A 26,002-nucleotide genomic window follows, 5' to 3' on the forward strand; every position below is an offset into this window, starting at 1 on the left:
AAATTCATTCTATATGCCACACATGCTGATGAAGGGGGAGCAGCGTAGTGAAGCGTTTCATACTCCTTTTTATGTTGGGCTGGTGCCTGAGATGCCTGCACAAAAAGGTTCCCAGGAGTGTCCTTTAGTGGAAAAAAATCCCTTTCAGCAGTTCTGAACCACTGACTCTGTGTTTAGGAGGATAGCGAAACGGCCCACACACTCAGACGCTCTCTGGAGAAGTGTCGACTCGGTGCGGTGCTCACTGTGTTTGTAGATGGTTTGCTCCTTTATTGTTGAGTTAGACGGAGCTGGGAATATGTTGTTGTGTTGTTATTGCGTAATAAAATGAATTAAAACCAGCAGCTTGAGCGCTGATGGTAAATTGGATCAGATTTCCTTCGTTTTGAGAGATCAGCTGATAGTTATTAGCGTGATTGATACTAAGTAAAAACATGGCAAATATCGCAAATACCGATACGATACCATACGGCTGGGCGATACGGACTCAGTTTTATCACAATATTTTCTGGTACTATTCCAATAACAATAAAAGTGAGAATAATAACTATTTATAACTCAATCATAGCCCCACAAACACACCTGAAAAACTGAATTTTTAATTTATTTAGGACAATACTCACATGAAAAGTGAGATTTATGTCACTGCACACAATAACTGCATTTAATCATATTTTAGATGAACTGATATTTATTGACAATATTATTGAACAGACGGTGAGGAAAATGGTTAAAAAAAGCAACAATCCAGACAATAAGGACAGTCTGGGGGACATTTAAAAATCATTGACAACAATAAATTAAAGTTAATATGATTTAAAAGAATTACCACAATAATTGATAAACAATACAATACAATAGATACACCCCCATAATATTGATACATCTTATTATTAATGCTAGATCAAACTTCAGACCTTCTGGTGTTTTTCTGACTTTTCCTCTCAATTGTTTTGCTTAAACCAAGAACAGAATTTTAGTTTATAAGTGTCTACAACATATTTGAATGTAAAAACAGAAAGGATAGAAAAATAATCTGCATTTTTCCTATATAAACAAAGAGTAAAAACTGTCTGTTAGAGCGAAGCAAAACAAAATATTTTTTGAGTGTAGAGTTGAAAAACTACAACAAAAATGAAATTCCACAATGGAAAATGAAACTAAAGTGTCAGTTTTACCACATTAGTTTGTATCTGATGCTGATACCCATTTGGTACCGATAGTATCTTGATATCGATGTTCTGATTGACTGCAGATGTGAACCAGGTGAAGCTAAACCTGCAGCTTCAGGAGTCTTTGGTGGAATATATTTACAAAGAAGATTTTTATCTGAAGGTCAAAATGTTTATATTTTCTACAGTTTTCACTTAATTACAGCTTTGAACATGCTTTTCTGTCAGCAAAAAGAGTCTGTCTATTCCAGTTAATGATTAATGGATTACTAAGTTAGTTGATAGTTATTTTAATAATGCATTAATCATGATTGATTTGATTCGTTTCAGGCCTAAAGTATTTCTGTAGTTAACCGTTTCCTCCTCTCTTTCTGTCCATTTCCTGTCTGTTTGCATCAGCCACTCTAACCCTGTTTTATGTGTTTTTGTTGAATTCACGGCCGATCCACCTAAATCTCTCAAAAACTTGCCGTTATTTGTTATTGTTACAGTACGACTTGGAACTACAGCAGAAACACAAAGCATCTGCTTACATGAAAGGAGTTCATGAGAATTGATGACTAATAGGCTCTGCAGCGGCTGTCCCATTTCTCAGGAGCATTTTTCACGCCGCTCCGCTTGTACTTTCTGAAGTAAGGTAGTGATGACCTGATCCTGTGGGGGCGTATGCCCTGCTTTAACACAAATTCATATTTATTATTAGTGTGAAGCAGAAACAAGTCCAGGTTGCAACAGGGAAGGCTTCAGTGGTGCCAACCTGAGTTACCAGGATGCTTGGTTGGCTCCTGCAGAGAGGAAGTGAGTCAGCTGTTTTACTCACCTGTGTTGGAAAACAGTGAAGCAGTTTGTCTTAGGCAAACCTGATTTTAACCAGACCAGACCGCCAGCAGCAGCTACAACGTGACGTGTTACATTGTTTTTACAAAACCAATATAAAGGGTTCATTTTGTCTCCATGCTTTGTACGACAACAGTGAAGTAGGGGAATTGTAGATAGAAAAATAATAGAGTAAATTTCTTCCAGAATATTCTGAAATTTCCTAGAAAAAAAAGAGAAATTTTTGGGTTTGAAAAGTTAAAAATTAGTTAGAAAAAAGTCATACATTTTTAAATTAATCTCAGAGATTTTCAACAAAAAGCAAGAACATTTCTGAGTTTATAATGTTTATCTTCTTTGTCTTTACAAGCCCAGGAAATGTCCAAAAGTAAAAAATGTTTGACCTTTGAAACTCAGAAATGGTTGGTTTTTTTAATAGAAAATTTCTAAAATTAATCTCTAAATTTCTGAGTTTTTTCTAGTAAAAGTCTGACTTTTCAAACTCAGAAATTTCCTATTTTTCCCCCAAATTTCTGAGATGAATTTTACTCTTTTTTTCTATTCTTGAAAGCCGTTGTTTTGTAGCCGTTTTGTAGCCTGGTGCTGATGCATATTCTATCCTGTCAGTAAAGTATAAGGGTCATGTCAGAAAGGCTGTCGGTGTAAATCCGTCTGATTTAAGATCCTGTTGGGGAGAATCTGCCAAATTTCCTGCTTATTCTTTTATTTGTTGTTGAGATAACAAGGCAGAAACACTGAGTCTGACAAATCATCCACTTGATCTCTGTATTTGTGATTGCTGCTGCTCACTTCGATGCGAAGTGGATGTGGCTGTTAGAAAACATCAGTTTTTACATTTTTATACAATCGGAAAAGACGCCAGAAGAGCCTTTTTTTGCCTTTGGAAACAAAAATATAGAAATATATATTGTTATCAGCACCAGAAAGAAAAGAAAGCATGAAACAAAATGACATAAATCAACACATTCGGGCCATTTTGCAAATATATAATAAGAGATTTGCTGCAAATATCTTCTACTGCTTCGAATTTAGTGTTACTCAAACATTGCAACGTTGATGTTCTAATCTCATGCGATGTAAAGCAGATTTTTGTCTCTGCTGTTCAACATTTCACCACTTGAGGGAACTCTGGGACTAATAGTAAAAATAAACATCGTAAACAAATGAAACATAAAACGAGAACATGATGACACATTTATAGACAGGTTACAATTAGCGAGGTTCAAAAAGCTGCTAGCCAACGATGACTAGCATTGGCTTTAACTGTTAAGTTGTCAACATGATGTGCTACATCTTAAATGTACACGATAAAAGAAAAACAGCCACACAGCTTTGTTACTAATTGTCAACATTACAACAACTAGATAGCAAGGTTAGAAAAAAGTCTTAATTAAAAAACATAGGGATAAAAAAGGAACATAGATCAGTTTTGCTAGCTTGACTTTGACAACTTTAACATGTAGCTGTGCTGTGGAACCTGGTGTGTTTTGGTTCACTTAATTTAAAAAAAAGAAGCCGACCTTAACACCAACTCTGACAGATCATAAGTAGTTCAGGTGTTTACGTTAGGTAATAAACCACAGCAGTTAGCTTAGCTAATAGCAGCTATAGCTAATCTATCACAGCGATCACTTATTAATAATCACAAAATAAACATCCAACCTAAAACATGAAACTGTAACGCCCTGAATGTTCTGCTCTTTGTGTGGGAAATGTAGGAGTGTTTTCCGGTGTTCAATCCTGATACGTTAGTCGCGCTGTTGTTGTCAGTTGCTATGGCAACGGGTCAGCATGTAGCGAAGCCGACACGGAGAGAGAGAAATAAAGAATACAGGTGGTTTTGAGTTGTTCTTTATTGTTTTTTTTGGTGTTATTTTCCGCTTTCTGTGTTTCACTGCACTGAATTAATAATACCCAAATCTCCAGGTTTCATTGTATCGTTTCATTAATGGGATTGTTCAGACGATGGATGGCAGCTAAAAGAATCGTCATTTTGACCTCCAGCGCTGTGTGCATGTGTGAAATTTAATGATGTTAACAATAACATGCAACGTTTCTATAGTAACGTACCAATCCTGACGCTGTAGACAACCGAATTTTACAGCTTTCATCCAAGCACCAGGTTTTCAGAAAGATTTAAGATCTACAACATGTATTTAATTCCTTCATGTTTACGTGGGTATATTGTGACTTTAGATGGTATTACACCAGTTTTACATTCATATTAGCAAAAGAAATCAACCAAACACTATGCAGTCTAATGATTGGATGCTTCTTGATTCCATCCAAAATGCCCACATGCTCTTTTATTGCCCTCCTGTCCTCTTCCATCTAAGGGGAGATCTTGATCTATATGGTCTCTATTAAATAAGCAGGCCAATAAATCCTCCCTCAGTGTGTTGGTACACTTTGGGGCAAGGTTATCTGCTGCTCACAGAGCTCTCTCTCTGCATCCAAGCAGTGAAGAAACTGGTTTAGCATGCAGTTTTAAAGATAACTTGAGTGCCAAAGTGTTGGGGAAAAAGGATGAAATGTCAATAAAATGGTTCTATTAAACATTACTTACAACTGCTGTTTGGTGCTTTTTCTCTGCATTTGAACAGCGTAAAAAAAAGAAGATCTGAATTAACGCCGAACTCAGCCTCTTCTGCTAATTTAATCCAGAAAATCTGTTAAATATTCCCCGTTAATGCCGGCTCAGATTCGCTGCATGCAGGGTTAATTCTACCATATAAATCTGTTAATACCTGGATTCCCAAAGAGCAGCTCAGGGGGTAATGGCAGCTCTTCGCAAAGAAATGATACACTCCTCATTATTACACAAATTAACCATATCATGTAATTATGTGAAATTACAATTACATTATCTCACCTAGTCACTCCTGCTTTAAAACGGCATAAATATGATTTTTCTGTGCAAAACTATTCATTAACCTGCAGAAATGTGAACACACCAACTTTAAGACTTTATTTTGATTTTTGATTGTTAAACTGTGACAATGTAAACATCCTGTCCTCCTGAAAGGCCAGATCAGAATATTAAAGTACTTTAACTGGAGTGGACAAATTATGATTTCATAATCTAACACAGAACTGTTCCTATGGTCTGTAATGGCTTCTTCAGAAAGCTAATCGACGCTTTTATTCTCAGCTCCAAAGCACATTATTTCAAGTGTCGTTAAAGCAGAAAACAACACCAACACTGAGGGATGAATTTCTGTTGTTCAGAGCCGCCGGTGAGAATAAAAACAGCTCATAAATTATAAACGTCTGATTCGCTAAACTACTGCAGAACGACTGCAAAACACACAGTTTGTCGTCCACATTTGAATTAAACAACATTTAGAATCAAATCCCATTTTTTTACTATCCATGACGGCACATGTGAGATTGATGGTGTATCAGGGTCATTTTAGGAAGAAGAAAATAGTAAATTTATGACAAAACTTTGGCCATTTATGCTTCAACATTTGGAACTAAAGAATTTTCTTGTTTTTATATAAAATTTCTGAGATCCATCTCAAAATTTTGGAGGTTTTTTGTTGCAAATTTTCTACTTTTCAAAGTCAGGAATTTTCTTATTTTTTAATAGAAAACTTCTGAGTTTTCTAACAATTTTTCAACTTTTCAAGCTAGCATATTTTATTAGTGAGCTAAATATTAGGCAGCTAGCTGACAAATAGCTAGCTAAATATTTAGCTACCTTAGCTAAGTATTGCTTCAAATTAAAGCTACATGTTTAACTTTAGCTAGAGGCTAACTAATATTTAGCAAATATTCAGTTATTCAAATATTCATTTGCTAATTAAGTACTTAGTTATCAACTAAGTACTAGTCAGTACTTAGCAACTGATTATGTAGTTAGCCAGCTAGCCAAATATTTAGTTTGAAGCTAAATATTTAGCCTCAAAACTAAATATTTAACTCACTTGTAAGCTAAATATTTTGCTTAGTGCTAAATAGGTAGCTAGCTAACTAAATGTTTGTTTGCATTGCTGAATATTGATATCTGTTGTGTGAGAAGATCTAGTCGCTGTGATGGACTGATCTGTTTCCTGTTTTTCCAGTTTGTTTTCTTGACGACAGTCATGGAGTTTGTGGAATTTTGTGGCAAAAGTTTTAGAAAGTTTGGTGATTATTTTGTTCCAGAAGTTTAGTATTAGTAGATTAGTGGATGGATTATTTTAGATTTAAGATTTGGACATGGTTAATGTTGATCATCTGTTTGTCAGTAAATACATTTCTCCCATTTACTGATTGAAATTTGAAATGCGTTGTTGTTTGAATATATTAGTTTGTCATTTTGCGAATGGTTTTGGTGGCTTTGCTGTCTAATAGTATTTCTTAAGTATGTAGATTTATTCACCTATGTTTCTTTTCTTTATATACTTTGTACTTGCTGAATTTCCTTGTATGTTATTTTATCGTTTTATTGTGACAGCCGTAACATTTTATGTTTTGGTTCAGAGACGGTGAGCATGAAGTCATGGAAAGTTTGGAGAAGTTTGGAAAATGTTGCGTAAATGTTCTGAAACAAAGCTGGACGTTCTAATCTGGATTCCTGTCATGTTTTGAAGGCTAAAGTTAGTTTCTTGGTGGTTAAATTTATAATTTAATCCATTTTTCTGCCTTTAAATCACATCCAAATGAATTCTGATCACAAAACCTGCAAGAATATTTGGGCATAAAACTTTGGATGTGTTTGATTATTTTTAATATCTCCTGTTTGGTTATTGCAGCGCAGCATTTAAAAGCATTTTTAGATTTCCTGACATTGATTCTGGTTTTCTGCAGTCGAACATCGTTTCGTTTTGTTTCATGTTTGTTGCAGAGTAACGAACACACACCTCGGTTTGACTCCTGTGAGCGATTCGTGACTAATTGCTGCTTGGCTGGATGCTGACTTTCAGTGGGTTGATGATTTTCAGAGTATTAAAGCTGATATTGTGTCATGTTTTGGCCTCTCCTTCCCTCCAGCGATGCGTGAACCTGCCTTCTCTCCCCTCCTTTGTCTCCTGCTCCTGTGTGGTTTGCATTGAGCATCGTTACCTTCAGCTATCATCAGTCCACTTCTCGGTTTCATCCTTCTCTCCTCTGGTTCTCCTTTACCTTTTCGTCCTCCGTGCATTTTATTCCCGCTCCTCTGCGGATATTTTTCTCCGTTTTTATGGATCTTCTGCTTCCTTTTTGTATATTTTGACCCACAAACTGTTCTGACAGTGGATGCATCGACAGCCTGCCCTACATGTTTTAGGGTTTGTGTGGGCGTGTGCGTGTGTGTGGGCGTGTGTGGGTGTGTGTGTGTGTGTGTGTGTGTGTAGGAGCTAAGAAAAATTGAAGCAGTGGAACCTGGATGGAGCGAGTAGAGAGCAGGCAGAACCACAGCGCCCCCTACAGGAGGTTTGCAGAAACTAAACTCTAGTTTGGTGGACTGAGTGGGAGAAAGAAAGAAATAAGAGAAAACAGTTTGTAAATTAAACGTAATTTCTGTGAAAATCAGCTGTAAATGGAACAACATCGAGTGCCTCGTTAAAAAATGTTGTTCTTTCAAAAGAAATGTTCACATAACATGTTTTTTTATCTATCCCTTTAAAATTTTTTATTTATTAATCAGTGGACACAAAAATGTACTTTAGTGTCCCAGCTGAAGAGAAAGTTAGGACACCCTAACACAGGGGCGTCCAAAGTTTTTGTCCCGTTGACTAAAATTGTCTGATCTGAAGTACATGGATCTAAAAAAATGGAACGATTAAAAAAAAATTAATTAAAGTAATTATTGGCAAGTGAATTTAAATACGAGGTAAATATTTTGCTGTGAGTTAAGTATTTAGATTAGAGCTAAATATTTAACTTTTAACAAAATATTTAGCTAGCTAAATGAATATTTAGCCTCAAACTAAATATTTAGTCAGTTAACTAAATATTTAATGTAATTGAAATATTTCATGAAATATTACATGAAACATTTCAATTACATGAATATTTAGTGAGCTACCTGAATAGTTATCCTCAAACTAAATAGTTAGCTAGCTGATTACATGTTTAGTTTGGAGTTATTATTTAGGTTGGAGCTAAATGTTCAGCTAACTAAACATTTGGCTCATCTAGCTTGCTAACTTGGAACTACATATTTAGCTCCAAGCTAAGTATTTAGCTTTCTAATACAGTATTTAGTTTGAAGCTGATAATTGTTAATGAAAGATTAAAAGACATGGTGAAAATATAAAGCTCCATATTTTCCTCTTCTGACGGCTAAATACTGTTTAACTTAAATAGCTGATGGCCAGTTTCAGTCATTCTGACATTTTGAATATGAAACCACTAACAGACTGTTTAAAAAACCTTGTCCTGCTCTGACTCTTCCTCCTGGGTGCTATCGCTTTAAATCTAGTAGAGACGGCGTCCAGGTTGTCTCAAATATTTGGGGAAAGTCCTGGACGTGAGCGGCGCCTCAGCCTGCGGGGACATACGGTCGGGCCATATGGCAGCGGCCACCGGCCTCTTTACTCTGTCTGCAGAGGATCAAATTGTTTCACCTTCTGTCTCATCCACCACTTCTCATTATCACCTCTTCATTCTGGCACTTCCTACACAACCGTCTCCTCGCTTTGCATCGTCTTGGCGCCTCTGCCATTTTCATTTCTATTAAACCTGACAGTCACCTCGGCTGAGTTGCAGCAAAGTGCAACAGCTGACAAGGCTGATTTTTCTCCGACTGTCGACATCAGACGCTGCTGGTTATCAAGCTGAGGCGGGATCAAAGCGGCGGTGCCGCGGCGACGGCTAAAGCAACGGCGTGGCGGTCCAGCGCTGACTGAAGGCGACGCTGCTGAAAGAAACCCAAAGTTTTAAATCTGTAATACCAGCTCGCTATATTTGTTGCTGTCACGTCGGGAGAAGTTGTTACTGAGGGTAAAAGCAGTTGGCAGATCAGAGCATTATCTGAAGAATAATGCTACGTATTCCAATACATAGTTCCCACAAACCTTAACTGAAAGTGATCGGCGCCATCTTGGTAGGCAAGAGCAGCGCAAAGCATAGCAACAAATAGAAAATATGTGGACAGTCTTGACCAATGTGTGAGAGAAAGATACAAGAACAAAATGGCTACCTGTCGATACATCTTTGTCTCAGCTAGCTAGTTTAGCTAGTTCAGCATTAAGTACTACAGTAAATATCACTGATATTTATCTTGGTGTCACACAGAGGTGGCTAGAGCACTCAAAAACACTTCCTAAAAACCCACCAGTTCAATTAGGTTTATTTATATAAAAAAAATCAAAAATACTTTATTTTATTGTGTAAATTAAATGTTGTAGCTCATTAAATCAAATTCTCCAGAGAGTTTTTGTAGATGACACCAATTCACAACAAATGTATCCTCAGGGCACTTTACAAAAAAAATTATTTCAATTCAATCATAAAACCAAATGTTGTGCAAAGGAACTCAAATTCTAGCTTTTGAACAGGCAAAGTGTTCAAAAGAAGCCTAAGTGGTGGGAAAACCTACCCAATCTGGCAACCGGACTGTGTTGGATGTCACGTGACTATTGTGTGTCACACATGCTGTTGCTATGCAGAATATCGGCGGTTGGGAAAATGACACAGTTACGTAAAGAAGCTGTAAAAAGAAGCAATGTTTTGCTGTTAACTGCCAACACTAAGAAAACCAGAAACGAAGGTCCAAGGGTAACACATTTCACAGGTCAGCGAAATGTTTAATTTTGTTATTTTTAGAAAAGGTAAATATGTCGAGGAAGTGTAAGTTAGCTTTCCCAGCTTGACTGTGATAACATTAAGTCTCCTGGCCAATTCGGTATGTTTCGGTTAACTCTGAAAAAAGGCGACCCACAAACTCTGACAGATAGTAGCGCAGGTGTTTAAATGAGCTAATCAACCGCCGCTAATGTTCAGACGATCACTTATTAATAAAAACAAAATAAACATCAAGCCTGAAAACATGAAAACTGTAACCAACTGAAGGTTTTGTTCTTTGTGTAGGAAATATTTAATGTTTAATGTGTGTTTTTGGTGTTGATGCTCCTGATTAGCTGATTAGCTAGTCCTATCGCTAACGGCGCTTTTGTCATGGCGACGAGTCTGCGTGGAGAAGACACAAAGAGCGGGAAAAAACTCGTGTTTTTGAGCATTATTTTTAGCGTTAGTTTCCCTTTGCTGTTGCCCATTGCAGGCCTTCTAATTTTTATAAGTTTAATAATTGTCAAAAACTGAATTAAATGCTTTGATTTGATTTGATGTTCGTAGACAGTGGGAATATTCAATATTTCATAAAGTATGGTTGTTAAATTTGAACTTCCTGTGGCTCCTACAATGACAATTATGTAAAATTAAATGAATTATCAAATATGAAGGAGAAATATATTGGTTTCTCTTGAATGCTGACAGAAACCAAGCTGTTTATGGATTTATATGTAGATACAATACATATTTAGCATGTTAAGAGATTGGACATTTTCTCCGCTGTATTTTAAGCCATATTTTACAGAAATAAGACAAGACATAATGGCTTTACATGCTGGTCTTTCATTGGAACAGTTGGTTTTATATAAACATGATTCAGTGAGTAGTAATGGTGCCTGCAGGTGTAGATCACCAGCCACAGCGGCTAACAGGCGCTGTCCTACCCAGTCATATATGTCTATAGGTCTTCCTTCCAGCTTTTTCTGGAAGAAAGACAGAGGTTGAAGATGTGCCGCCCCTCCTCCGCTTTCCCCCGGGGTGGGAGCCATATTTTTGAGGGAGATCAAGTGAGGGCTCTGGAGAGTTTTCACTGAAAGGAAGGCACTCTTAAAAGACACCCACAGGGTTCTGCTGGGCAGCTTTTGCTTTGTGTTGCATCACGCCTGGCAGAAAAGCGAGTCCCCAGGTTAAGGACAGCCGGAGAGAGAGGAGGGGGAGCGGGATGAGAGGAGATGGCATCCAAATAAAAAAATAAAAACCCTGAGCCCTGCAGGAAGTTTCCCCAACCACCTTTGTGGCGTTGCCATATTTCCTGTTTTTCCTTTAAGCGGATTTTCTCCTTCTCTTTCTTTCAGCGTCTTTTTTCTTTTATGATGGTATTTTTTCCCCTCCTTTTCTTCAGGCGCTGCAGCTCTTTTTCATAGTGTGCCAGGTTTTTGTTGAGCCAGGACTCTGTCTCACGTCTCTATCTTACACTTTTCTCTCCGTGTAGGTCTGTTTCTTCCTGTTAGCCCAGTGTCACTCGTCTTCTTTACTCCCAATCATTTCTGCAGACTCTTTTCTGCTTTTTCTCTGAATCCTTTGATCGGGAGCCAGACTGGCTTCTTGTTCTCCTCCCTTCACCGTTTTTGTCTCCTTCCATCTCAGCTCGATTAAAATGTGAAACATATTTCATCGTTTCTTCTGTCCTGAGATCCTGAAATGATATTTTCCTCCTGATTATCAAATCTTTGCTGTGTTTGAAGCAGAATTGGGCACGACGAGCTAAAAAGATAGGTGTGCTAACTCTAAACCACTAATCATAATTGGTAGTTTTGCTAACGCTAAAATGCTCTTGAAAGAATTTAAGTTAAATTTAAATTTATTTTTTACATGTTCTATAAAGTTCTTAGATGTTGTACTTATGTTTATATCTTGTTCTCTACTGTTTCAAATAAAGTTATTGTGAAAAAATAACGAACGTAAGGAGAGGAAACAGAACTGCAATGTAGTTTTCACCCATTTCAGAATAAGAGCATGAATATAAACGGCTACTTCTACAATTCGTCAGTCATTAATCAAAACTTCAGCACTAATGTCAAACTTTATTAAAGTAAAAGTTTACAGAACACCCAAGTAAAGTAGTGCTTTTGAATTTATCTGGAAAAATTTATTTAGGTAAAGCTAAGTGTGCTAGATGTTTTCAAGGTTAGCAAGAATGCTAAGGGAGGGAGAAACAGTCAATAGGCAACATTTCAAGACAGATGTCAGATTTTATTGAACTGAAAGTTTACAAAACAAATATGTAAATTACTGATTTTTAAGTTATCTGTTCAAATTAATTTAGGCAAAGCTAAGTGTGCTAAATGTTTTAAGTTAGCAAAAACTGTAAGCTAAAAACTAGCTCTCTCATTAGCAGATTAGTGGAAGTTTGTACTAACTGCTAACACGATGCTAGCTTGGTGTTAACCTGACTTAAAAACATTATTTTTAGTAAAATTCCATCTTTATTCTGCTAATATTATGTCTGTATTGTTTTACATAAAAAGCTACCTTTTGAAAAATATTTTCTGTCATTTGTAAAAAAAAAAATGTTTTGAAAAAACAAGCGAGGAAAAATAATGATTAAAGATCAGATCTGCTGTGAAAAACGCTGGTAGTGATTACTGTACTGTTACAGTTGTGAAAAATGTTTCTTTAAAAGGTTTTCTCTTAAAAATCAACTATTATTTCACATGTTGTGAATTATTTCTGTCATAAAGATCCTAAATCCGTTGGTTGTTCCTTTTCCATGCTTGTGAAGTTTCATATTTTTTCACCAAACATTTGTCACCGTATAATAAAGTAACCAGGTATCGTGCAGCGGCTCCTCCGACAGCTGCGGCCTCTTCCCAGGGAACTGTGGGTAATATTTTTCCACTGAATAATCACGTTTGTTATTCCAGCGGTGTAGCAGCAACGAAAAAAAAAAATCAATATGAAATCAAATGAATATCTACCTCCCCAAAAAAAGGGACACAGAGACTGAGTCCTGCAGCGCCATCACTCATCTGAAAGAGCCAGGCGTGTTCTGCAGCCAGCAAACCGTGTGGGGATATGAATGAGTAATGTTCCTCTGTACCTTAACAGCTATTTTCCTGAGTGCCCTTGAGCAAGTCACTTAACCTCCCACTGCTCCAGTGGAGCAACACGAGCAGATCAGCAGGAGGTGAAAGCTGTTTTTCTGCACAGCTCTGCGGCCGTTTGCAGATCCAAAATATGGAGAACGACAAAAAGTTTCTGTTTTTATTCTGTTTAAAAGCTAAAAAATGATTAAAAAGCTGGAAAGCAGGCATCCTGGTTCTTTAAAATGGAAGGACTCAGCATTTTAGAGCTGATAGTGAATTAGTTTCCTCCCAGCTGAATGTACACAGAAAACAGAGACTAAACTAGAAAACGGCTGCAGGAGGTCATCACTTTTATAGCCTGTTCATTCATCCTTCTCTTCTTTACGTTTTCCCTCCAATCAGCCATGAATTCATCCTTTAACTGGTCTGGATTCAGCTCTTCTTTCAAATTTGGCTCCTTTTTCACAGTTTCAGTCCAGTTCTTAACCATGTTCACAAAAATATCAGAACAGACACAGAAAGAAAAAAAATCTACTTGAAATTTAGTCTTTATGATAAAGAATTGAGGAAGTGGGAACAAAAAGGCAAAATCGGGATTTTTACGGTGTCCTATTAACGTCATTGTAGATAAATGAAAAAGATAATTTCTGACAAAAAACTCATAACTTTGAACTTAATCTGAGAGATTTCTATCATTGTTTTGTGTTATCTTCTCTTTACAATCTTTCACTACATTCAGACAGCAGCTCTTGATGATAACATTTTTTGGGATGAAATCCACAACCGCAGTCAGACTTCTGTGTAAACGGTTTACAACTCCTAATCGAAGAAGAGCGTTGACGTCACAGACCAACACGATGTTTATGGAACTAATATGGCCGGCGCCGTGGATCGATTTCAAAGTTATTCAGAGCCTATGGTGTCGTCACCAAATCATAACAAGATGAAGGAAGGTAACTAGAGAGCAATTGTCTTCAGTTTCTGTAGATTCGTCTGTTTGGATGTGGAGTCGGAACGAAGATCGATGTGTTTGTGATGCGATGCGTTCACTGACAGACTGCTTTCATAATGTCATGATTAGCATTTTCAGCCATTGTTTAGATTTACAGTGTCTGACTTCTTCTGGTGCAGAATGATCACGCATGTGTCATGTCAGACTGCAGACTCTTTCAAAACAACCGGATACTATTTGGTTCCACATATGGAAGTGGCTCAAATCTGATTATTTTGTGGTGTAGAAGTTGGAGTTGAGTCACATTTAGCTGCTGTGTAAATGTAGCCTTAGATCTGTGATTTATCTTTTTCCCTTGATTTGTAGTTTCGTTGAGTTTTTGTTCATCTTCCCTTTAGTTAGTCTCTTCTTTGGGTGCCTTAAAACCAGCTCTGTTTATTCCGCTTTAATCCAACTCCAGTCCGTTTACCTATAAAGTCCAGTTTGTTTGGGGCGTGTGAATGCTAATGGACCCAAAATATCAAACTCTGGTCCTCCACACTTTGGCCTGGCTTTGGTTGAAGTGAACTCTGCTTTTGTTTGAATGCATATGTGAACGCCAAGCAGACTAGAGACTGATCAAAACCAGGAAGTGGACTACATCGCAGAGCATTCTGGGTAAATACTTCCTAAACAGATGCATTAGCTTAGCACTAGAGGGAGAAATTACTCCTGGTCTTTATCCAAAAACAAAAGACAAACCCTCAAACCACTAAAATCTGACACTTCATATTTGTTTCCATTTTGTGAAAACAGAAATTGCGCCCAGCTTCTTCAGAAGGTTTTTGTGTCGTTTTCTTCAGTGGTTGTTGTTGCGGCGCCCCCGCAGGCGAGGGAGGAAACAGGTTTTTCAAAGGGTTTGGTTGGTCTGACTCAGAGCAGAGAGAAAGAGAGCCACAGCAGCTGGAGATGGAACAGATGATGAAGTTTTGGTCTTGAATCAAACTGAGTCTACCGGACTATCAGGTAGCTTATTAGTTTCCCAGCTTGCATTCTGCCACAGCTGTTCCTCGTCACATCTGACTGGTTAATTTGGTTCCCCTGTCGTCTCCTCCCCAGCCTCTGGGTTTTATAGTTCAGGTAACAGATTCTCCCATTAACATGTAGTAGAGCTACAGTAAAATGAACATTCAGACTCTATGAACTAATCTAAAGATGATTCCTCCATGCTGGCTTCTGTTTTGGTTCATTCACTGCTCAGGAAGTGAACTTTTCTGTTTAATTTTTAATTTTTTAAAAGGTTTTATTGGCTCTAGTGGCCTTTATTTGATAGTTAATTGACAGAAAAAAGGGTAATGAGAGAAGGAGAAGACATGCGGCAAAGGTCGCCAGGCCAGGAATCGAACCTGCGACGGCAGCGTCGAGGACTAAGGCCTAGTCCGCAGGGTTGCCACCACAACACATCCCGACTTGTTTCGTTTTGAAAATACTGAATGTACTAAATGTAAGCTTGTTGGTCAGTTTCATTTCAACCTTGGACTTTAATGAATTCAGGTATCAGTTTCTGAATGTTTTTTCGTCCTGGTTTTCTCTTTCCTCTGCAGTGCAACAACGACTACGCCCCGGTGTGCGGCTCCAACAACAAGAACTACCAGAACGAGTGTTTCCTCCGCAGAGACGCCTGCAAGCTGCAGTCTGAAGTCCTTATTATGTCAGAGGGAGACTGTCCTGCCGGTACGCGGATTTACATCACAGCACACACACATGAACACACACACAGCTGCAGAGGAGCCTAGAACACTGAGCAAATGTACAAACACGTTTGGGAAGAGTTTATTGTTGTCAAGAGGGAAAGTTCCTGCAGGTATGAGGTGAAAGTATGGAGCAAATCCTAAAATAATAAAGAAATTATAATAGAGTTTTAACTTTGTTTCATGAAGTAGATGCATTAATCTGAGTTGAAATAAATATCGATGCTTCCTGTGATCCTCTCCATCATGCTGCAGATAAACCTGAGGATCAAACCCTGACTGATATTGACCCACTCTTGTCTTTTTAGTGCTTGCGGGTTTTCAGCTTCTGTTTCTACATCAGCTTTTTGCTCAGATCAATGGCGTTTCCTGACTTGCTCTGATCTTTGATCGACTTTTTCACAACTTTACCCTTTTTTATTCTGGGAAATCCACTGATCCTCATCAAACTGTGCTGGAAGCGTTGGGAGAAGTTTCTCTTGCATGATGTTTTGATCCTAATTTCATCCATGGTGGCGTTGGTTCGCTGTTGGTCCTGGTTTTTCCTGAATCTCTGACGTTGTTTTAATGCAAAGTTATCATGGCTGCAGCTTTTCTGCTTTTCTCTGGATTAAGCTATTGCTAACGCTAACCAGTAAAATAAATTTGTTAAAAAAATTAATTGTTTACCTTTCAAACATGGTAAAAAAAATTTCTCAAAAACAGGAAACGGGTTTTATTCTTTTTAAAATACGAACAATCTGGGGTGCTGTGGTGGGGCAGGAGTAAAGCGGTAAAGCACGACCCATGTTTTGAGGCCATAGACCTCGTTGCAGGTTCGATTCCCGGCCCTGCGAAATTTGCCGCATGTCTTCCCCCTCTCTCATTACCCTGTTTCCTGTCGAACTACTTTCAAATAAAGGCCACTACAGCCAACAAAACCTTTTTTTTAAAAAAAAAGAACAATCTAACAACTTCCGCTATTATGCTAACAATATAGCATAACAATATACGAGTGTTTCCTCCGCAGAAACAACTAAAAACTCAAACCATGAGAGAAAGGTTTGTTCCAAAGAGTCACTTAATGAAGGGAGGTATACTATGTAACTGAATATTTACAGAACAGCCAAATAATTTAGTGCTTTAGAATTTATCAGAAAAAATTAATTTAGTGAAGCTAAGTGTGCTAAGCATTTTCAGAGTTAGCAAAAGCGCTAAGTGAAAAACTAGCTCCACTGTTATAAACATTAGCAGAGGTTTTTGAATTGTTCATATTTAAAAACACAACATGGGGTGTGTTAACATAACTTTGAGTTAGTGATGTCCACCACTGGACTAAGGTGACATGAATTTAGGGGATTATTTTGTTTCAGGGTCAAGATACAGTATTTAACTGATGTTTTAAGCTTTTGATGCTATTTTAAATGTATAATATGCATTAGGAAAACCAAGAATTCTCATTCAAACCTCTACATCTAAGAACAGGAAGGATAATTCAAAACAAAAGATACATGACTGATCAACAAGTGGAAGTTATTAAGCTAGCGAATTTATTTTAACATCACTGGGAAGAGAAATGCTGTTATTTATGCATTTCAAAGCCAATCAGAAGTCATCTGGGACATTCAAATGTGTGAAAAAAGTGGGCGGAGCCAAGAGACAGTTAGGGGCGTGGCCAAATGTGGGGATGACAAGAGTGAATAAGCAGAGCCAGGAAATCAGGAAGAAAGACACTATGTTGCCAATTTGGCACTTAGTTGCTATATTTAGCAACTTTTTAGATCAGTCAAGTGACTTTTTTTCAAACAGTGACAAATCTAGACATATTACTGGAAATATTTATGGCGACAGTATATGAAGCAGCGATTTCTCCGCTGAACATTTGTAACCAATAGGAAAATTCAACTGCAGTAGCCTCTGTTCAACCCAAAGAGGGCAGCACTGAGACGACTTTCAGGCAAAAATACTGCAGAACAAAACAAATTTACACTAAAATGTCAAAATCAGCACAGAAACATGAAGGTCAAACACTTAAGGACTAATTTAGAGAATTTATTAGCCAAAAAGAAGTTCATTTATGGTTTAGTTACACTTTAAAGAAACATTGCTGTAGAAATATTGTCCAGATTCTGTACTAATATGAATCTATCTAATGCATATCATCGTCTTGTGTTTAATTCAACTCTCTGGTTGCATTGTGATCCTCTGTTAGCTGCAGAAAACAGCTAACATTTAATTAGCACAGATTTGTTTTGTTGCAATAAAGGCTGTTTATTTGGCAGACCAACAGAGACTTCATATAATTACACACAGAGTTAATCCAGCTGATTCCAGTAATTTATCTATGAAATTTATCCAACAACCTTTTTCTTTTTTTGGTCTAACAGCCTTTACTCATTGTGTTTTTATGAGACGGTTTTATTGATGGCATCACCTGAGCCTCGTCTTTCCCCTGCTGGAAAGACAAAAGACTTGGTGTCATTTTTATACATAATTGGGATTAGAGTTTGCTGATGAAGCTTGGTGCTGAAGCGGCTGCGTGGGCGTCGCAGGTCGGAAAGGTCGCGCTCTCCATTAGCCGTGCTGTGAAGAGCAGGAGTGCTGCATAAAGAATGCGTCACTATTTCTGATCACTCACTGAGCATTCAGCAACATTTCTCTGTGAATTTTAGTTCCTGTATTGATTTGTTTTAGATCAATACAGGAAGCTGAAATTCTCCTGGATTTCTGGCAACATTTAGACCAAATGAAGCCCAATAAGTTTAAACTTTGTTCGTTTATTTGTACTTAAGGCAGATGCATAGCTAAAAGCTGGAGATGCTTATTTCTAGTCAACATGTCCCTCATTCTGTTTGTTCTGTCTGCAATATTGATGAAAAAGTACTAATTCCACTGATAGGTTAATTTACTTATAATGTGAGAAAAATATCTTGCTGTAAGTGAATTTACCTGCCAGTGGAACTAGAACTTTTTCAATAATATTAAGGAATTATTTACCTAAATATTTTTTGCTGAAAAGTTACACGTAAGTTTTTTGTAATTATTATTTCAGCTGTACAAACATATTTACACAAGAAACTAGACAACAATATTTGGTAAGAATCCGTGTTTTTGCAATGAACATATTAAACCACATAAAGATTAAATAAAATTACAATAAATTGAACAGAAATGAAAGTAAATTAAATCTCAATAGGAAAATAAATAAATAATTAAACTGGAAAACATAAAAATACAAACAATCATAAAATGAAGTGAATTAAAATTAATTAAAAAATATTATTTTAATTAAACAGAATGAGAGATGTTCACTAGAAATCAGCCTTTTGGGGTTTTAGCTGAGCAGCTGTAATTTTTTTATTTTATTTTGTTTTAGACAAAAGCAGTTGGCAAAATGTTGTGTTTTTGCAGTGTTTGGTTTGTCTGTTCTCAATAAAGCTCATCCTTTTTAGTGACTTATTAAACTTATTCATATGGCACTTTTACACCATGTTCCAAATTATTATGCAAATTGGATTCAAGTGTCATAAAGACTAAATTTTTTGTTGTGCTATTAAATTTATAGATGGTTTTGTGTGTCAGGGCTCTTTGAATCATTATAATTAATTTCAGAGATCTGGTTGATTAGTTTGTCTGCTGAGCTCAATTAAAGGAAATCTACTTAAGAAGGATGTTCCACATTATTAAACAGGCCACAGGTTTCAAGCAATATGGGAAAGAGAAAGGATCTCTGCTGACCAAAATCATCAGATAGTGTACAGTCATGGCCAAAAGTATTGAGAATGACACAAATATTATATTTTCACATGATCTGCTGCCCTCTGGTTTTCATGTGTGTATGTCAGATGTTGTCATCACATACAGAAATACAATTGCAATCATATTATGAGTAACAGAAGCTTTTAATGACAGTTAGAATGAGTTAATGCAGCAAGTCAATATTTGCAGTGTTGACCCCTCTTCTTCAGGACCTCTGCAATTCTCCCTGGCATGCTCTCAATCAATTTCTGGACCAAAGCCTGACTGATAGCAGTCCATTCTTGCACAATCAATGCTTGCATTTTGTCAGAATTCCTAGGTTTTCGTTTGTCCACCCGTCTCTTGATGATTGACCACAAGTTTTCAATGGGATTAAGATCAGGGGAGTTTCCAGGCCATGGACCCAAAATCTCTATGTTTTGTTCCCTGAGCCAGTTAGATATCACCTTTGCTTTATGGCAAGGTGCTCCATCATGCTGGAAAAGGCATTGTTCATCACCAAACTGCTCTTGGACGGTTGGGAGAAGTTGCTCTCGGAGGACATTCTGGTACCATTCTTTATTCATGGCTGTGATTTTAGGCAAGACTGTGAGAGAGCCGACTCCCTTGGCTCAGAAGCAAACCCACACATGAATGGTTTCAGGATGCTTTACAGTTGGCATGAGACAAGACTGGTGGTAGCGCTCACCTCGTCTTCTCCGAACAAGCTGTTTTCCAGATGTCCCAAACAATCGGAAAGGGGATTCATCAGAGAAAATGACTTTACCCCAGTCCTCAGCAGTCCACTCCCTGTACCTTTTGCAGAATATCAGTCTGTCCCTGATGTTTTTCCTGGAGAGAAGTGGCTTCTTTGCTGCCCTCCTTGAGACCAGGCCTTGCTCCAAGAGTCTCCGCCTCACAGTGCGTGCAGATGCACTCACACCTGCCTGCTGCCATTCCTGAGCAAGCTCTGCACTGCTGGTAGCCCGATCCCGCAGCTGAAACACTTTTAAGAGACGGTCCTGGCACTTGCTGGTCTTTCTTGGGCGCCCTGGAGCCTTTTTGGCAACAATGGAACCTCTCTCCTTGAAGTTCTTGATGATGTGATAGATTGTTGACTGAGGTGCAATCTTTCTAGCTGCGATTCTCTTTCCTGTTAGGCCTTTTTTTTTTTTTTTTTTTTTTTACCCCTCCAGGGGGTCTTTTGGGGGCTCTAGTGTCCCTTATATGATAGTAGGCTGACAGGAAACGGAGAGGGGGGAAGACATGCGGCAAACATCGTCGGGTCCCGGAGTCGAACCTGCGACAGCCACGTCGAGGACTCGAGGCCTCCAAATACGGGTCGCGCTAACCGCTATGCCACCACAGCACGCCCCCTGTTAGGCCATTTTTGTGCAGTGCAATGATGACTGCACGTGTTTCTTTCGAGGTAACCATGGTTCACAGAAGAGAAACAATGATGCCAAGCACCAGCCTCTTTTTAAAGTGTCCAGTGGTGTCATTCTTACTTAATCATGACAGATTGATCTCCAGCCCCGTCCTCATCACCACCCACACCTGTGTTAATGGAGCAATCACTGAAGCAATGTTAGCTGGTCCTTTTAAGGCAGGGCTGCAATGAAGTTGAAATGTGTTTTGGGGGATAAAGTTTATTTTCTAGGCAAATATTGACTTTGCAATTAATTGCTGTTACGCTGATCACTCTTTATAACATTCTGGAGTATATGCAAATTCCCATTATAAAAACTGAAGCAGTAGACTTTGTAAATATTAACATTTGAATCATTCTCAAAACATTTGGCCATGACTGTAGTGCCGTACGACAAGGTATGAAAACATTAGATATTAAACAAAAACTGAAGCGTTATCGTCGTACTGTGAATAGATTTGTGGCTGATTCAGAACAAAGATGGTTTTTGCACAGATAAAGGCAGAATGAGGAAGGTTTCTGTTAGAAACCACAGAGCAGCTGTTAAAATGCCTTTACAAAGCAGCAAACAGTTATTAGAAGCTGCTGGAGCCTCTGGAGCCTCAAGGTGGAGGATCCTCCAGAGGCTTGTGGTGCATGAACCTACTATTGGGCCCCTAACCAGAGCTCACAAGCAGAACCGGCCGCAGTGGGCCCAGCCGGACATGAAGATTAATTTTCAAACAGACTTGTTCACTGATGACTGCTGTGCAACCCTGGATGGTCCAGATGGACGCAGTAGTGGATCGGTGGTGGACGGCCACCACATCCCAACAGGGCTGTGACATCAGCAAGGAGGTGGTGGAGTCATGCTGTGGGCCGAAATCATGGGGAGAGAGAGATTGATTTTTGATTGAAATAGCTTTTGATTTTAGTACATATGACCACTTAATGCTGCACATTCAAAGAATGACCGTTTGCAGTTCAATATAATCCATAAAATGTTTAGAAAATCTGCTGTGCATAATAATTTGGAACATTTTGCATTTTGAGTTTATTTTTGAAAACAATCCTGTTTTCATGGGGATCTTTGTTCATATTTGATTTATATTGTAATAGTTCATGACTTGAAAATTATACTGACCATCATTTGCATTGACCATTTAGGAAAATCTGAGAAAATATTACTTGCATAATAATTTGTACTTTCTTATTTAATGGAAAAAACAGTTACAAAATTGTTTTTTCTCTCCATTAGCAGCATAGCGACAAACATTTGCGCACATTTGTAATAGAAACTATTTCCATTAGCTTATGTTCGCTCACGGTGCGTTTAAAGACGGCTCGGAAAATCACGGTCCCTCCTGTTAGCATCAGATTAAACCGTTGTAACGGCGGTCCGTTGCTCCGTGGCTGTTGGTGATATAGAAAACTCTCGATGAATGAATTTCTCCCGAGATGACTCTGAGATCAGTGGCAACCTTAAAAATGGCCTCCGGAATCCTGGCAGGTAACAGGGTTAATGTAGTTCTGGTTTTTCATTATAGTTTAGGTTTTATTTAGTGTTTTTTGTCTAATTCAGTTTTAATTAGTTTTTAGAGTGCATTTGCTAGTTTTTATTTGTTAAATATTGTTTAGTTTCAGTTTAATTTTTATTAGTAGTAGTTTTAGTTTTTTCAGACTTTGATTCATTTTTAGGTGCAGAATTCAAAAAGATAAAAGTTTTGTGATTATGTTTATTTCAATTGGGTAGCGAAACAGAAGATACAATTTTCAAATAATGTGTTGAATTATTGTCGGTGTTTTGTCGCCATTTTGCAAAAGTGCCGTAATTTGCAGAAAGCTGACAAACTGCTTGTTTAAAGGAAAAAAATTATTTCACATCAGTTAAAAAGGCTAAAAAATAGATTCATGATCACAAAAATAAAAGATATTATATCTGTAATTTTAGTATGTTTTAGTGAGTTTTATAAACACACGATTTACTTTCAGTTTATAGTTTTTTCCATTAATTACAATCAGTGAAATTGTTTTGTCAGTTTAAGTTTTGTGCGTTTGTTTGTTTTAGTTAACTATAATTACTTTGTTATGGAGCTGATCTCTATAAAAACATCTCATCTGCACTGAATTACATCTTGGTATTAATTTCTTTAATTTTTGTGGCTCTTTATTTTCTGTCTTTGCCTCTTTAATCCTTAAGTGACACGCTTAAAGGGATGAGCAGGTTGAAGGAGGAATCTACCAGTTAATGAGTCACGTTGTGAATAATGTGCTGATGGTTGAGCAGCTCCGCCGGCGAGGTGATGCGCGGCGCGTTGTAGAGCTATGTGAATCAGACTAGCTGACTCAGTTAGCCGCTCTGACAGAAGTCCATTAAAGGAGCCGTGAATGGAGAGGAACTGTGTGTGTGTGTGTGGGTGTGTGTGTGTGTGTGTGTGTGTGTGTGTGTGTGTGTGTGTGTGTGTGTGTGTGTGTGTGTGTGTGTGCGCGTAGTCACATGAACCATCCAGCCTGTTTTGAGCTCCTGTGTTTGCTATTGAAGCCATGTGATGACTGTGTGTGTGTGTGTGTGTGTGTGTGTGCGTGTGTGTGTGTGTGTGAGATCCAGTTCTGAATCATCTGGCAGAGCAGCAGCATAAAGACTCTTTTCTTTCATGCAGCATTTAGAAAAGCTAATTCAGGATTTGTGAACAGGGAGGCTGTTGTGGTTCCTGTCCCGTTATTCTGGCTAAACGAGGTCACTGTACACAAATATTCAGTGTGTGTGAATGAATAGACGTCCTGCAGCAGCCACACCGTCTCTTCTCAGCTGCTTTCTTACACACTCTGATTTATGACTGAATTAACTTTTCCTGACAACGACACAATGACTGCAAGCCATTTCATTCTCTGTTAAAGGGCCGGCGTCGTGTTTTCAGAACACATAGAGACGTTTTGTAGCACAGCAAAGTAGGACTGAAAAACGTATCACAACATAACATGATGGAAAGATATTTAAAAAATGATTTGACATAATACTGCCCCTTTAATACAGAAAGGTTTGAAAAGTCAAGCATTTTCAAGTTTTGAAACTCTGAAATTTTCAAGCTTTTCTCAAGAAAATTTCTGAAATTAATCTCAAAATTCCTGAGTTTTTTGGTGGGAATATACTCCTCTTTTTTTGTGTAAATGCCAGAAATGGCCCTAATGCGGCGTCATAGATTTTACATTCTTCTTTTAAATGTCTTTAATGGCTGGATGCTGTTTATCAATAACAGCTTTATAAAGTTTCACTCATCACTGCGGGTTGGATGGACGGCTTCGTCCTCTCTGACTCCATCATCAGCATAGTTTTATTTATGAAGTCATATTCCTTCATGTTGGATTTTCTCTTTTTCTGAGAACTTATTTTGCTTTTGGTGCCTAAAGTCTGGAATAAACTTTAAATCTTTTCAGTTTTCTTCTCCGTCTTGTTGAAACACTTGAACTGTCTGAGGAATCATCTGCAGCTCAGCTATCTATTCCTTTTTTTTCTCCTTAATTTCGACCCACTGCTGATAAATATCTGTTTGCTTTATAATAATCAAGGTATGAAATGAAAACAAAGTTTCAGTGGGGTTTGTGTATTGCCCATGGTAACCACGGTAACCAGGACGCCCCCTCGCCTGTGTGGGAGCGGCCTTACGTAACTGTTAAACACGACACTTTCACGCGGGGGAACAATGGTGGGCGGGACTTCCTGTGATGTAGCCCGCGTTGTGCTGCGATTGGTCAGTTTTCTCAGCTAAATCACCATTAAATCTCACAGAATATGAAGAGACGTTACGCTTACGGCAGCAGGGTGATGGTGTTTATCTCCCGATCTGTTTCACTCGCTCTCCGTCCTGCTAAAATCCTGTTAGCAGAAAGCGAGCATCGTGTGATGGAGACGCTCTTAAAGCCGGCTTCCTGCTGAGGGCCGGGAGATTACACAACAAAGCTGCCGGTTAAACAGGAAACTCCCAGTCAGCAGGAGACGAAGGAGAAAAAAACACCAACCTATCTTTAAATCTGCAGATCATCATTAAATAAATCAGTCAAGTTTATTTTATATAACATTTCATCAACAAGGCAGTTCAAAGTTCTTCACATCATAAAAACAAAAAGCACAGAACAAAGTTTTAAAGTCCTGGAAATGTTCTTCAGGTGACAGAAGGCTGATTTTCTGTCTGTCTTTATGTGTCTCTGAAGGTTCAGGTCTGGTTTCTAACTTTTATCTGTCATAACTGAAGCTGTGTGCTGACTTTAGAGATCATCCAAAGATGAAAACTTCAGTTTTGTTAAGGATTCTGATATTTCATCTCCAACATCGCTTACTCAGTTAATCATATCTCAAATTGAAAAAAGATTTTTGGTTTAAATACTTAAACCTTTTTTGACAATATTAGAAATGCATTAAAATATGCAAATAAACAAATAAATTAATTACTTTTTTAAATGAAAAAAATATTTTGTCGACTAAAATGTATGTTTAATCTAATATATATATATATTACATTTTTGGTTTGGTTTTGGCAGTTTTGGTTATTTCACAGAGATTTGTCCTGAATGACACCACCACTGCTAATCCACCTCCTTTGCTTTTGCCGCTCTCCTTTCGATCTCTGCCTGACTGAAAATAAATTTCTGCGAACTTTAATCTCTCTTTGTGCAAATCCCGTTTCCTACCTGATGGAAATCCTGACCTGACGTATCTGGAGGGAGCAGCAGGTGTTTGCAGAACCCGACCGGCTCCCAGACGGTCCGGTCCAAACAGCAAACAGTCGGCCTGCTGGGAGAGACCTTCATGCTAAGCATGCAAACATGGCCGCCTTTCATGTTCTTAACAGCAGCAGCTGCAGGGAGCCGAAAATATCAGATTGTGACATTTACTGAAAACCGGAATTAGAAGGAAAAATTAAAAAGTTATTTTTCTGTTCTGGTAACTTTCAACCGAGGAGAATAAAGTTGTGATTTAAAGTCAGCGGACGGGAAAGCTCCAGAGGAAGCTGATTAGCCCAGGATGTCAGCTCTTCCTGAACACACCAGGAGGAACAGTTAAGCTTTAGCTTAGCCAAGAGAAGCAAAACCTCAACGTCTCCCTGCTTTTTTTTGTTCTCGGTAACAAAAATAAGAATTTTCTCTTTTGCCATATTTAGCCCAAGGTAATGGATGGGTGTGAGTAAAAACTTGCTAAATTAAAAGTAACTAAACTAAACTAAACCTAACATAAGAAGATGTAAACTTGCCATAGAAAATCTCATCCTTAAAAAATAAAAAGTGTTGGAAAGCAAATTTGTACCATTCTTGAATTGCCACACAAAACTAATACATTTTGGCCATTTGTAATTTTATTTTTATTTTTTGAGTTGAATCATCTAAACAAAGAAATGTTAATTATT

At 38.0% G+C, this 26,002-nt stretch overlaps 1 protein-coding gene across 2 annotated transcripts in view; it reads left to right on the plus strand.

Annotated features, from left to right (window-relative positions):
* The window catches only part of tmeff2a (transmembrane protein with EGF-like and two follistatin-like domains 2a), a 120,106-nt gene that overhangs the window by 31,592 nt on the left and 62,512 nt on the right, over positions 1-26,002 (plus strand). For both annotated transcript variants that reach the window (XM_028023250.1, XM_028023251.1), the window contains exon 3: positions 15,332-15,461. In XM_028023250.1, coding sequence (XP_027879051.1) covers positions 15,332-15,461 — 130 coding nt within the window. The remainder of the gene's footprint in view (positions 1-15,331; positions 15,462-26,002) is intronic.

The sequence above is a fragment of the Xiphophorus couchianus genome, chromosome 7 (genome assembly GCF_001444195.1).
Source record: "Xiphophorus couchianus chromosome 7, X_couchianus-1.0, whole genome shotgun sequence".
In the NCBI taxonomy this organism is placed as follows: Eukaryota; Metazoa; Chordata; class Actinopteri; order Cyprinodontiformes; family Poeciliidae; genus Xiphophorus; species Xiphophorus couchianus.